At 46.3% G+C, this 15,242-nt stretch overlaps 1 protein-coding gene across 3 annotated transcripts in view; it reads right to left on the bottom strand.

Moving 5' to 3' along the window:
- The window catches only part of KIF16B (kinesin family member 16B), a 254,851-nt gene that overhangs the window by 65,905 nt on the left and 173,704 nt on the right, over nt 1-15,242 (bottom strand). For all 3 annotated transcript variants that reach the window (XM_057529948.1, XM_057529949.1, XM_057529950.1), the window contains one exon: nt 220-309. In XM_057529948.1, the coding sequence (XP_057385931.1) occupies nt 220-309 (90 nt within the window). The remainder of the gene's footprint in view (nt 1-219; nt 310-15,242) is intronic.

Below are 15,242 nucleotides of genomic sequence, written 5' to 3'. Positions count from 1 at the left end.
AAAATTTTGTGTTCAAAAAATGTCTGACTTGTGTAGAATACAAATGGAACAGAGGACAAAAATTAAAAACCTATCTTTGAAAGACGAGTAATTGAAATAAAACTTGGTGACACTTACAAGCTAATACCTAAAGAGAAGGGGGAGGATTGATAAAGCAATCAACTCATTTACTTTATAAAACAAATGTTCTTAATTGGAGATAATTATTTCGTAACTCACCTCTGCATACTTCAACTTCAATGTTTTATGCATTTCTCGGAAACGACTATAACGCCTGAATACGGTCCACGTCTCATCCAGGACAGTGATCTATTCACCAGGAAAAGCAAAATAAATCAGCGTTAGTTGGAGGAAAAATTTGTTTCCTCTTATTTGTTTAATGTATGTACACTGATGTGTATAAAACTGATGACTAATAAGAACCTGCTGCATAAAAAAATAAATAAAATGAAATTCAAAAATTCAAAATAAAACCAATAAAACAATCATATAATTGTTCTTTAAAAAACAATTTAAAAAATTGTTAATTAAACAATTAATTAAAACAATTAAAAAATGCATCTTAAAAAATAATTTGCTTCAAATTAAACAAATTGTTTAATTTGTTTAAAATAATTCAAAAATTTGTTTAAATTTGTTTAAAATAATTTTAAAATTAATGAAAAGTGATTAGCATGTAAATTTCTCCAGAAGGGAAAATATTAATCTAGCGGCACAAATAAGACTTACAAATAATAACTGTACTCTGCTTAAGCATGCATCTCTGCTTCCCAAATATGATTACGAGCAGCATGTGACTCTGTAAAGTGAAGGACACAGAGTTTCACGGCTTATCAGAAGTGTCCCTCCACTCTCCTCGTGGGGTGCAGACAGGACATCCCACAGCGTGACCTTTCTGTTACAGTGATATGCCTACACGAAATGTTTACACTTTTATATAAAATGTCAGTGTTGGTTTACAGATGCCACCGCAATGGACAAGAGAGAAGCAGCAGCAGAGAAGAAAAAGAAGGATGAGGAGAAGGAAGAGGGAGGACAAAGGAGAAGGAGGAGGACAAAGAAAAATGAAAAAAACAAACTCTGTCTGCATCTCAATGATCATTAGTATCAAAACCCACACTGTATTTTGCTTTATTTCGGAGGAAGAATTCTCAGTCCAGCCTCTAACCAGTAGTGGAACTTACTGTTCCTATTGGACAGCAGGCGGACACTGGTGCCCATCAGTCACATACGAAGGTCACAGTGACCGAGAGAGGCTGGGAGACACCACCAGCCTCCACGGTCACACCTGAGGCACAGGCTCCTGATCAAGTTCCCATCTCATTCCCACCCTTCTTCCTCCAAGCTCCAGACCCATGTCCCTAACTGGGAGACGTCTTTCTTTAGATGCCACACACCAACTTCAAGGTCAGTTTGTGTGAAACATATCCACCCGTTCTCTCCAATCTCAACTCTACTTCATCTCAGTGCATGTCACCACCATCCACCAAGCCACACCAGACAGACGCTGGTCCCCAGGTCACCCCAACACGCCACAGTCAGACAAGCACCAGGTCCTGCACCTCTCACCTCCTAGACCTTCCTTAGCGCTCTACCCTTCCATCCTTCACTGCCACTGCCATCTCACTCCGGGCCACCAGGTCTCACGTGGCCTCGGCCAGGCCTCTCCCAGTGTCTCCATCCGGTTGCCCCTCCAATCCCTTCTCTGCACAACTGACGGGAGCTTTTTAAAAACTTAAATCTGATCATTCTACATCCCCCCCCTTAAGTCCCCTAGAAGCTTCACGCTGCTCCTAGAAGAAGACCCAGATTTTATATTTCTACCCGACCGCGTGCAGCCGCCTCTCCTCCCGCAGGTGTCTCACTCCCTGGAAGCGCACACTCCTTCCCACGCTGGGCCTCTGCAGGGGCCGCGTCCCTGTACCGGAAACCTTACCCCGCACATTAGAGAAACGCCCTTCTCAGGCTGGTGATTCAGCTTTTGGTTCTCCTGCATGTACACCCCAGGGGTGAGCAGGAAAGTCAGGGATCAGTAAACCACAGAGATCAGTAGGGGGAGGACACCCATGCAGGGGGCCTGGGGAGGAGGAGGGAGTCCTGAGTCTCAGCCATCTGCAGGTTCACTCACTTCCCCGAGTGGCAAATGAGACGATTTTGGGTTATCCAAGGAAGTACATATTAAAACTTTCACTGTTCTGGCTCTATATTCATCATTTACAATAATGTTTTAATTGTGGCAGGTTTCTTCTTGTGAGTTTCTTTTAAAAAGATACTTCTGTAAGGAAAAAAAGGTAAGTATGTTTACCAAAAAAATCATTTAGTAAAAATAGTACCAATGTCACCAAAGCTTGGGAAACACTGCTCCTGGCAGCTCAGCTGGGGGCTTTCTCCCCGGCTCTCTCCTCCTCAACAGACCCCATTGTACACAATCAGCAAGGGGGTGAGGGCTTCCTTAGGGCAAGAGCACAGCAGTATGCCACCTTGGCTGGATGCAACCCAGGTGTCAAGGAGAGACCTGGACAGGAGTGGGCATGATGCTGCCTGCTTGCCAAGAAAGCCCAGGAATTAAGAGAACCACACCCGTGACCCGGGAGTAGTTAAGATACAGGATGCTCACAGGGAAACTATCCTGTCCTGGGACTTTGGAATCCAGAGAAAGTCACAGAAGAAGCCTGGGTCTCCCTCCTCCCTCAGACTCTAATGCTCCCAGGATCTCCGACTGCTTCCACTGTTCCTCTTGAACCCACAGTCAGTCAAGTGCAAAATCCCCCCATCCTCAGCCTCTTCTGGGAACATCCCCTTCACCTTTGCTCTAACTGAGAGCTGGCTCTCCCGGAGGGACCCCTTCCCCTGTAGCCATCTCAAGCAGGGACTGTGTTCTCCCCACACTCTTCATCCTGTTGTGCTGGGAGGTTGGTAGACGCTCTTGTACTTCCACCCAACTTTCACACCACTGCTCCTCTGCCCTTCCTAAAACCCCACCTACGTGAAGCCCACACCTTCGGATCCTACCTGTACCCATCCTTCTCGCAGGCAATTCGCCGTAGTCACATCCCCGACTCCTTGAACGTCTTAGGTTTTGCTCACTGTCGTCTGCTCCAACGCTATGGAACTCCTGCCATGAATCTTGGTAATTTCATCAACCAACAGACGATCCCTCCAACACCCCGACCTCCTGTTCCTTGACCTTTGCCCTGGTTCCTCCCTCACCCGACTTGGAAACCACGGGCGATCACTACAACCTTTCCCTTGCATTCAACCTCACATCTCTTCGCTCTGCTCTTGAAATTCCCTTGACTAAGCTAAACCACGATCTTGGTTAAATCCAACTGTCTGCTTACTTCCAGCCTGTACCTGCAGGATGGGGCTGAAGGAAAACATGCCACCAAATGGCTGCCTGGTCCTATTTTAAAGTCACAGTCACCACTTTGAGGTCAGCCTGGATACCTCCAAACAGTCATACCACGTTTCCCCATTCCATCCATTCTCCCATTCTCTTAGATAAGAGTTTTCTAAACAGTTTACTCCATCTTCCTCCTCACTCTCCGACGACAACCTGAGTTCCTAGTTCACTGAGAAAGTGGAAGCAATCAAAAGAACACTCCCACAACCACCCTCAGCCCACCACGGCCACCATCGGCCTTGTACCTCCTCTTCCCTCCTGCTACCGGGCGTGGGATGTTAACCACTGCTCCTGGTTAAGGCCAACCCCTCTTCCTAAATGCTGGATTCTGGACTCCACGCCCTCCTGCCTTCTGAAGGAAACTGCAATCAGCAATTTTCTCTTCTCTCTCCTGCACCCACACATCCCCAGCCTCTACTAGGTTATTCCATCAGCATCTAAACTAGCTAGGATTTCTCTCACCTTAAACCCCCACCTTGGCCTCCCTTTCCCTTCCCACTGCCACTCCATTTCTGTCCTTCCTATTATAACCAACTCCTTGCAAGAGTTTATTCTTGATGTCATCAATTTCCTTCTTCCCAGGATCCCTTCAATCCAGCCTCAGTTACTCACATTCTACTCAAGCTACTCTCATCTACTCTTACCAAGGTCATCAACGACTGCCGCAGGTTACTTCACGCTAAACCACGGGTTCATTCTTGGCCCTGATCTGACTTGACCTATTGCAGGATTTGATGGAGCCGACAACTCCTCCTTGAAACATCTTTTTCATCTGGCTTCCAGGCTGCTGCCTCTCTTACCTTAGTTTTCTTTGCTGGGATTTCTCTTCATCCCCCTGACCTCTAAACATCAAAGTGTCCCAGGGCTTAGTCCTTGAACGTGTTTTATTTTCTACCTGAGCTCACTCCCTTGGTGATCTCATCCCATCTCATAGCTTAAACTTATACCAATGATTCCTGGGATGCTCATCTCTCTCCCTTGAACCCAGACTCGTACATCCTACTGCCTACTTGATATGTCTGCCTACCTGGATGTCTAACTGCATCTCAAACTTAAGATGGCTAAATTTACCAAAATTAATCTCATCCAGACTTGCTCCCCCATCTCAGTCATGACAATGCCGTTCTTCTAGTTCTTCAATCCAAAAACTGTGGCATCATCTTTGATGTTCCTCCTTCTCTCACGTCTCACATCCAATCAGTCAGCAAATCCTTTCCACCACACTCCAAATATAATGAGAATCTGACACTTTGCACCATCACCACCATTGGCATCTTGGTCTAAGCCACCGTCACCTCTTGCCTGGACTATGTTTAACAGCCTCCTACCTGGTCCCCTCGCTTCTGCTTCTGTCTCCCTCCCCCCAACATTCCCCTCATTCCTTTCTCAATACAGCAGCCAAAGTGATCTTGTTAAAAACTGTCAGATGAGGCCATTTCTTTGCTGAATGGGACATCCTCCCAAGGCGTCCCATCTCGCTCAGGGTACAAGTTCAAGTTCTTGTGCTGATCTACAAGGATCTCTACAATTTGTCCCCTCCTTGGCCTCATCTCCCACCACGTTTTCCCTTGCTCACTCTGCCTTCCTTGCTTATCTAGAACCCATCAAACATACTACACAGTAAGTGTGGCCTCAGGAACTTTGTCTGTGACCTTTCCTCTTTCTGGAATGCTCTTTCCACGTGACTAGCTCCCTCACTTCCTTCAAGTCTTTGCTCAAAAGCCACTTTCTCAGTGATGCCTTCTCTGGATACACCATCTAAAATTGCACCCCCTTACTCCCCATCTCCACACTAATTTCTCTTTTCTTATTTTTCTACTAAGCACTTCTTACTACCTAACATGGTACAGTCACACCTCCGAGATATCGTGGGTTGGGTTCCAGACTACCACAGTAAAGCGGATTGCAATAAAATGAGTCACACGAATTTTCTGGTTTCCCAGTACATATAAAAGTTATGTTTGCACTATACTGTAGTCTATTAAATATGCAATAGCTTTATGTCTAAGAAAACAATGTACATACCTTAAGTAAAAAAACACTTTAACGTTAAAAAATGCTAACCATCATCTTGACAATGCAGGGTTGCATTACAAACCTTCAATTTGTAAAAATACGCTATATCTGAGAAGCGCAATAAAACAATGTAATCTGTATATATTTACTTATATGTCTTGTTTTTGTCTCTCTTCCCCACTAGAATAAGCTCCAGGAGAACTGGGATTTTTAGCTGGTTTTCACTACACCTTAGAAGAGTACTTGACACATCACGGGCATCCTGATGAAGAGCTGGAGGATGGAGCCCCCGGATGGGCTTGTCCTAAGTGTACTCAGGCTTAGCAACAATGAGCCAGCAAGGCCTTTGTTCATCTCTCTGGTAGGAGAGATGGCCTCCAGCAAAATCAGGATATGGATACGGATAACTGGACACCAGCTCGTGAGGCTTTGGCCTGCGGCGTCTTCCTCTTTTTTTTCTTTTTTCTTTTTTTTTTTTTTTTTTTGGTCACACCACATGGCACATGGGATCTTAGTTCCCTGACCAGGCATCGAACCCACATCTCCCTGTATTGGAAGCACAGAGTCTTAACCACTGGACCACCAGGAAAGTCCTGCTTCTTCTTCTTTGTTGCTTTCACAGCTCATTAATGTCAGACCATATTTTGAAATCTCTAATTAATTCAACAGCTACTTCACACCCACCTCATAATTTGGGTTTCACTCCTCTTTCCCAGGGTGGCCCCAGAATAATGCCTTTGTAAGGCATGGCAATTTCCCTGACAACTTGCACATACCAAGTCTCCGGAGGACAGGTGCGGCTGAGTGATTTCCCGGGCAGCAGAATCAGGGCATTTGGGCACAAAATGACAAGACAGCAAGGGGAAGATAAAGTCCCTGAGAGAGCCCCCAAAAGCATCCAATCCACTTCCTTCTGCTTCTCGATATCAGCCCCCAGTGCTCACAACGGGATGCAGGATGCAGGGGGAGAGCGGGGGTGGAGCTGGGAGGAGACAGAGGAAGATGGCCTGACGGGGAGAGAGCTATCCAAAGCCGTGTGTTCCTGTGAATTGGGCTCAACGAGGTCTGTAAGGGGATCAGAGGAATCTTTGTCTTCACCATGTCACAGTGGTGTCTCCAAGAGTCCCACATTAATGAAGAGGGTGGGGACTCTCTGGAACCATTAACACTGTATATAATTTCCCCAAAATACTGAACAACGAAGATCATTATGGGTACATTTGGGGCAATGGTTCATTTTGTTTCCTCGCGTCTTGATATTTTAATAAACTCACATTAATAAACCCACATACAGATCTCACCAGCTTCTGCCTTCGATATCTCAGTCCATAACCTAAACCAGAGGTTCTCAAAGTGTGACGCCTGACCAGCAGCAACAGTTTCACTTGGGAACTTGTTAGAAATGCAAATTCTGAGGTCTCACCCACACTTCATCTGGAACTCTGGGGTGGAGCCCAGAAATCTGTGTTTTAACAAAATCTTCAGGGGCTTCCGACGCAGGGTAAGGTTTGAGCAGCCTTGCTGTAAACCTCTGTGGGTTGCTGCCCCCAAATCAGATGTGGTGGCTTGTGGAGAACAGGGTGCATTCTCAGTATAACTGCAACACAAGCTAATAGGGAGGCAGAGAGAAATTCTCCAAATTCTTTACCCTTTCACAAGCTTCCTGCTTTCCACTCCCCTCCATCCACTCCCCTCTCAAGGTCAAAGCCCTCAGCATGGCATTCAGGACCTGTACCCGGCTGACCCAACACTACCTTTCTAACCCCAGCTCCCAGTGGATTAAAAACATCTCACACTTCAGACAACTGGTCAACACAGAAATGGGGCACATTTGTCGGTCTCTGGAAGGGTCTTTCGAATGGCCTCCTCAGTGTCCACCCGTTCCGTGGCCTCCTGCTCAGCCTCCAGGGCGCGTGTCCAACCACAGTCCCTCCCTTGGCAGCACCCCTGCTTCCACTCCGTTCTCCCTGGAAGAATCACTCCCTCCTCCGTGACTCCCTGGCATGCAGCTCACACTCTGATCAGAGCACACATCACAGGACATTAATGATAGAATTAAACTTATACTAGTTAATTTATATAACCGATATTAATTATATAAACGTCTCTCTAACCTACACGATTGTAAGCCTTCTAAGGGAGTGGGCCTTTGGCAGTAGCTGGGGTGGTGCTGGGAGGCCTCTCATTGAAGGAATAAACGTTTATTGAGCTACTACTATGTGTTGGCACCATATCAGGTGCTGGTAGTTCTCCGAGAGATGCACTTAAGGTTATTTTGCTTTTCAAAGAAGGTAAGGCTCCACCATCTTGGTTCCACTAACTCTGTTCTGGTAATATCTTTGAGGTTCATCTGAATTAAAGATTATTTTCATTAGTCACATAATGGTATCTTCTTTTTTGTTTTATCTGCACTGAGAACAGGGTGCATTCTCGATATATTTGTAACCCAAGTTTATAGTGAGGCACAGAGAGATTTCCAAATACTTTACCCATGAAGTTTTCACCTGAATCCAGGTTAAATACAAGGATTACAAAGGCTCAAGTTCCTGCTTTGTATATAAAACACTTTACATCTCCCCTTGCCTATCAACATGTAAACAAGCTGAGGACAAGGATGATGAGTGAAGACCATCACGAGCACCACAGAAATGGTGCGCAAGGCAACCACGTGGTCACCTCCCCACAGGAAGACAGTCAAATCCCTTCTCTGTAACAGAGACAACTCCACTTTGAGAGCTGGGGAAACAGCGCACGTGAAATTTGGGAAAACTACACAGAAAGTGGAAATAGACATTAAAGTCCTATTTTGCCCCAAATTAAAACTGGGCATAGGATGAGGTGCTGATGCAGAGAAGAGGCACAGAAGGTCAGTACACCCAACACATCACGTCAAAACGCTCAACTGTTCTCTTCCATGCTGAAAACGCAGGGCATCATTGCTCTGTGGCTTTGAGGAGCAAATTCATTGCTTCTCGCTCACTGAACAAGTCTGCTGATACAAAATCCATCTTTTCTGGACCATAAAATGATCAAGTGCAACTTAAACACCATAAACGTGTCCACAAGATGAACTGCATTCACTATGAACAATTCTCAATTGAGTGCTTTCCACAAATTTATGTTATATACATATTTTGCTGGTTTAAGGAGTGTCGATTTTAAGACCTGTCATTAGTATGTATTTGCTTGTGTATATCTATCTGTGTAAGAAGGAGAGAATCAACAGTTTTTCACCCAAAGAAAAATACTCTAACTGGCCCCAGGTAAATAAGCAGTTACCCGTAGAGGTCTCCTCAACAACATTTGGAGGAGCTACATCAAGTATATACAAATGAAATTCCCTGTATTTAGTAATAGCTTGGAGGAAATGGTCTAATACCACCCTAAGATATACTAAAACAAGTTTTGCCAGATTTCTGCAAAATACAGTCTTGTGCAGTAACATAACTATGAACATGCTTGAGGAAATATGAATAGACAACAAATATTTGAATCTGTATAAATAGCAAGCATTAATACATTAGATTTCATTAAAATCTCTACAGACAAATGTTGCAAACAGAACTACCCAGGAGGTGGGAGGAGAGGCCAGCACCCCAGTAATCACAGCTCGCCACCCAGTACCCCTCGCTCTGGTCCACCTCTAGGACGGCCCAGTCCTTCCGAGGACAGACAGCCCAGCGCTCTCAGATTTCTGATGGGGACGCTCACACCAAGTGCGCCGCATCCAATGTCCGTCTCCAGCGTGATGCTCTAACCTCTCTCCGTCTCCCAGCCCCTCTTCCCTTCTGATCACTCACCGAGGGCTCAGGCTGGATTCCAGGTCACTCCTCCTGCCTCAAACTCCCTAGCTCCCTAGACCTTCCGGTGGGACCCCATCGGAATAACCCCCTTCTGTCCTGTGCATTACCCGGAACTGCTGCAGACCGCCCTCACTACCCCTCCCCAGGAAGGCGGGATGCACTGACACTAAATGTATGCTATTTTAACTCTGCAGGGTCACTCCTACATGGAAATCCTTCTAAATTACATTTTCTGTGAGGAGTCTTTCCAAACGCTCTAGATTTTCAATCCTCACGGACAATGCCATTTCAATGAGATGTTAAGGTCGCCCACACCCAACTCCGGAGCAGCCTCTCAGCCCATCTCAGAATGATGCTGCTACCGCATTCTTCCCCGCTCCCTTCGAGACCGCTTCAGCTTCACTTCACCGTCCTCCTCCGCTTCTACCAGAAAGGAGCTCCTCCCCAGGGCTGGCCGCAAGCGGTACTACTTCCTGTTACCAAAGCATCATCTGTACCCGTCTACCCGCAGGCCTGTCCCGGTGTCCTGCTGCCTAGAATGCCCTCTCTCACTCCCACCAAAACCTGAAGTCTTCCCGGGTGCCCATCATGACCCCTTTTGTTCCGCACTGTTCTATTTTCGGTGTGTTTCTCTCCCCCACTTCACTGACCCCAGAGTACGTGAACTGCTTATTCATCTCTTCTGTTCCTCAATATCTTGATACTTCTAGTATGGTCTTTAAAAAAAAATGTTACAGGTACCAATAAATACTTGTTAAATAATAAGTGAATGAATAATAAAGAGAGCGGAGCCCAGAGCCTCTTCAGTAAACACTCTCCTGCTATTTTTCTTATTCCCTTTCTGGCCTGAAATGTGGGCAGCAGAATGATCTGCATTTCAGGTCTTTTCTGATTTACCCGTAAATGTTTGAAGTTTTTGGACAATAGGTGTTAGAGGAGACAGGGAGAGGGTAAAGAATTGTAAAACAAAGAAAATGTCATTTACCAGATTCCTTTGGGAGAGAGGAGTCTTGATTTAGTGATAAACAATTTGGGGGTAAGAATGAGTGCGGGTAGGTGTGTGAAAAAAACTCCTGAAAAAAACACATCAAGAAACAAGCGGTGGTCTCTGAACTGCCATTACAGGGTGGGTCCTATTAACTGAAGAACCTTTTGTTTCTGAATGTCATGGTCCCCTGGGTATGCAGGCAGGCGTGGGGATACAGGCCAAGGAAGGGGGCTGGAGCTGACACCCCACCACTACCCTTAGCAGGGGGGCAGCAGCTGGAGTTCCCAGGGGACATCTAGGAAGCGGGGGTGACACTGGTGCTTTGGGGGAGAACATAATTGTCTAAGGGGGTATTTTCAGTTATTTGCTCTGAGATGTGCAATGTTTTTCCTTCTCTGGTTCCCTAGGAAACTGCAGCAAAATTTTCTTTCTGGGGAACCCAAAGGAGTGCTGAGCTCTGTGGCCAAGTGGACACAAAGGAAAAGACACTGTGTCAGCAACCATCCAGGGTACTGGAGGCGAGGGGACAGCTGCCATTTGAACTGTGTCCTCCAACCATGTCACGAGCTCCTGAGCCAAGCTTGCATCCCCTCCACTGTAGTGGGCTCTGTGAACTTGAACTAGAGCTCCACCAACTACAGAAATCCCGTCTCCATGGCACCTGCGGGAAGAAGACGGACCCTGGCAGGAGGAGATGCAGGGAGAGGGGAGTCTAAGGTCCAACCCTAGATCCGTCCCCGCCTGCTGGTAATGTGGAAGCGTGGTTACGGGGTTCACAAAGCCAAGCAGATATAAGATTGTTCAGCCTTATTATCTAGGAACTGCCCCAGACATCCTCTGTGTAGACGCATCAACAACAAGGGTCCTTGGAGTCTCTGGCTCCTGAACCTGGTCTGAATCCAGTGCGCCACGCAGACAGGAGCCCGGCGGCGGACTGCTGGTTACGGCACCCTCCGCATAAAGGAAGTGATGCAAGATCAAACGGGGCTTTCTAGCTGGCCCAAATCTCAGCCTTCTGCAATAACTAGAGAGAATGGCTTCTTTATGCTTCAATCTCAGCACCTTCAAAATAGGGATAATACCGTTTATTTTAGTATACTTAACTTTATATGGTAATTTGAAGGTAAAATGGAAAGAATGTACAAAGACCCGAATATTCTGGTAAGGTGGATGCCTTTCAAATCTAAGATCATTACTAAGGAATACTTCTTCCTTCCCTTAACACCTCGGTAAAACAGGAGAGGAATTGGGGGATTATTCTACCTTAAAATTGTGAGAACTTGGGAGAATGACAGCCTAAGCAATTTTCCTGCAAATTACTCAGATACCCAGAGGCAAAGCACGGAATGCAAATTCTCTACCAGTCATCGTTGGAGAATGCAATCATGTAAAGCTCTGGATTAAGACAGCCCTGGATCCTGACTTTAGCCCAGTCACTACTTAGCTGTGTGACTTTGGCTAAATTATGCAACTCCTCCAGCCTCAGTTTCTTCATCTGTAAAATGAGCTCATGACACCTAATCTATAGCTGAACTAAAAAACATGAAGCAACGAGCAGAGTGCTGGGGTACTCAGTACCTGGTAAGTCCTGCACCGCGACCACATTCCTAAAAAAGCCCTTTTATGACACATATTGAAAGGCCAGGGTACCCGTGGGCAGCAACTGCAAAAAGAGGAGTTCAAACCATTTTGTGATTTCATTTAAAACAAATTTTACTCTAGGAAGAGATGTAAAACTCCCAGAATTCTGAAATGAAGGAAAGGAAATATTAATATATTCTTATAGCGGAAAAACAAACTTGAAATGGAAATTCAAGGTAGGATCACAAGGTGATGACTGCTTTTCTCCTGTGCTTGTGACTCAATCTCATTTCCTCTTCACCATTTCTCATGTCTGCAGCATTACCTCTGTGAAGATAAACAACTGCCCAAGTAACAGCAAGATAAAAGCTGAGTTGTTTTGTGTAAAAATAGGGGAAGGGAAAGATGTTTTTTCTTATTTTTTTAGTGAAAGACAACATTCTCAAAGAGATGGGAGGAGTGCTTAAAAAAAAAAAACACCTTAGGATAAAATATGATTCTTTTAAGGTTATTTCTTCCACTTGATATTTATGTTTGAAAATAGTCCACAAACTGAGTATTTGAATCTAGATGGACCACAGCTCACGCAAGCCTCCATTTGTCTCAGCTCTGCTAATGCACACGCGGGAGAGCATCCATCAGTTACTAATAAGCAGAGATTCAGACGCCAACACACAAATCCTTCTGAACATTTATATTCGATCAAGTTGGGAATGTTTCTAAAAGACATATGTGTGCATAGTTTATCTAATAGACTGAAATGGCGCTTATTTCTATTCTGCCAAATAAAAAGACATCTCCCTGACTATAAATGTGATTTCTTCAGCTCCCAAACTGCACATTTTCTGGGCATTTCCTCCTTATGCTTCCTGGCAGGTCTATCCACCATCAAATTCTCCAGGTTTGTCAAAACGTTAATAGCCCCAATTTATGAAGTGCCTGTGACTTGGCCCGAATTCAAGATAAAAGTTAAAGCACACACAAAAATAACAGCAACATTTGAAAACAAGTGAGGATTTGGAAATGGCCACTTTGTCTAGGGCAACACTAGGGCCTCAACTTCCAAAAAGTGCAGAAAGTAGTGATATTTAGAAGGTACAGTAAAATGAGTAAGCAATGGAACCGGGATGGCTCTGAGGACTTAGATCCCATGTACATCTGGTACCTGGATCTACTTAGTAGCTGTGTGGCCTTGGGCGAGTCACTCATAATTTCCTCGTTCATTAACTGTAAATAATATCCCCATTTTGGTACATCTTCCACGCTTGCGGAAGGGTCTGGCAAAGTGCCTGGGACGAAGAAGGTGCTTGATAGATGTCAGTGTAAAGCATTTTATGGAACTTGGGAAATCTGGATTTCCACGTCAGATTCCCCAAGTCTGAAGTGTTGACAACTCACTCGAAAAATTTTAAAGTCTGTTCAGGCCAAATAAAGCACATCATCCACGGCCAGTGTGCTCCTGCCGCTGGAAGTTAATGCTGTTCCACGGTTTGTCGTCCCTGGTCCCTGGGTCCCTGCACGTGGTCCTTCAGATGTAAAAGCAAGATTCCAACTTGAACCTCGGCTGCCCTGAGGTTCTACCACTATCCCATCTCACCTGCAGGGTCTCTGCTTTTGAGGCAGGACCCGGCAGATGGGAGAGCGCTCAGGGCTAAACCTCTCCGGGGCTCTGGGACAGGACGCACTGAAATTAGGAGGCAGGCCTTACAGACCTAAAAACTCAAAAAGAAAACGCCCACCACCGCCTGGGGTGCTCAGGGATTACCCGCAGGGTCTACAGGTCTGCGCTGGGCGTGTGCCCTGAGGTTAGACTTTCTCGCTGTCATTCGTTCTCCTGTTTTCTTGGCCTCTCCTCCTCCTCCTCAGGCCACCGACCAGGACTTAGAGAACATGAGCAGGCACGTGGGGACAGAAGACTGTACTGCTGTGCCTTCAGCAAAAGCCTGATGAGCACGCTAGTGCGGGCTGCTTTTTGGGCGTCGTGTGTTCCCAGTAGAGCGTGGAGTCTCGCATCCCTTTGGTCTGCGAGTGGACACGAGGGCTGAGCTCCTGCAGCCACGTGACAGAAGGTGGGGACCTGTCCTCTCCTCAACAATACGAGGTGCCAGAAGCCTCCTTACAGGAGACGACACCACCACATGGGCTTCCAGGAGCAGGGGCTGGAGAGTGCCCGGGGGCCCAGATGAGGAAGGGAGGGCGAATCAGTGATGAACCTGCCGACAGAGATGGAGCACGAGGGGCCCCCGAGGGGCTGATTACAAAGGACACCCAGCCACGTAGCTCCTGAAGCCCCAAACAGGCTCTGCCCCATGACAACACCTGTGGCCAGGCTTGTGTGGGTCACGTCACAGTCATCTGTACGGGGGCCCATTCCCAGTCCGGCCCGTGTAAGGGCTGGGGCCTCACGGCTGCACGGCCTGAGGCGGGCCCGTGGAGCTGAGAGCTACGGGAAACACCGGCGATAAACACGACAACGACCGAGAAAAGAAAATGGGACTGTGGCTGTGACGGGAGTAAACCGGGTAATGGTGCGGGGGAGGGGGGCACTGGCGTACATGTCAACACTCGCCAAAGGAGACAGGAAGACAATCTCCTGTGAAGATGACTTCCGGTTTTAGAGGGATGAAAACTCTCAGGAAACAAATCATTAAAAAAAAATTACCAGCGTTAGATTATTTCTTTATATTATCATTTTAACGTGTAAGTTAAAAGGTAGGGGATTTAAAACTATGCTGGAGACATCAGCTTATTTCTGTGACATCAGAGTATGACAGCCTCTGTTAGCCGTAAGCACAGATTTTGTGTCATGCTGAAATGCAATTTAAAAATTAAATTCTACCCAGTCTGGTCCTAGCTAACTGAGGATGGCAAGTATAACGCAGGGTAATTGATTTCACATATCATTCACTGAAAAGCACTGGAAGCAGGAGTTTGAAGATGACTGTTGTGGTCCGGGTGGAGTTATTACTTGAGACGCCTATAGCTCCGCGCAAGCACGGACTGTGCAGGTATGCTCTGCTGACCTGCAGGCCACGTTCAACCACGTTCAGCACAGAATGTGCTCTTCTCCAGGAGGAGCCAGCCTACACACCCTCAGCTCCTCTGTCTGTCTCTGACATCAGCTGGCGGGAGGCACCTCTCTCAACATAAATGCGTACACAGTTCCAGAAGGTTGTGCTACTGGCAGACACTGGCAGGTATAACTGCAAGGGTAACAACAGGAACAGATACCCTGACCCAGGGGTTCTCACACGAGTCCTTCAGGGTCAATAAAGGCGGAGGTGACACTGAGATGACAGCTTTCTGTATTGTCAGAAGCGAACATCGAAACAGACACCAACCCACAAACTGTGATGTATCCACACAGTGGATGCTGTTTAGCAATAAAAAGAAACACTTAACTACATGGATGAATCTCCAAAAGGCATGTGAAGTGGAAGCAGCCAGACCC

Source organism: Balaenoptera acutorostrata, chromosome 15, assembly GCF_949987535.1.
Source record: "Balaenoptera acutorostrata chromosome 15, mBalAcu1.1, whole genome shotgun sequence".
Classification (NCBI taxonomy): Eukaryota; Metazoa; Chordata; class Mammalia; order Artiodactyla; family Balaenopteridae; genus Balaenoptera; species Balaenoptera acutorostrata.
This window is presented reverse-complemented; position numbering and strand designations above follow the sequence as displayed.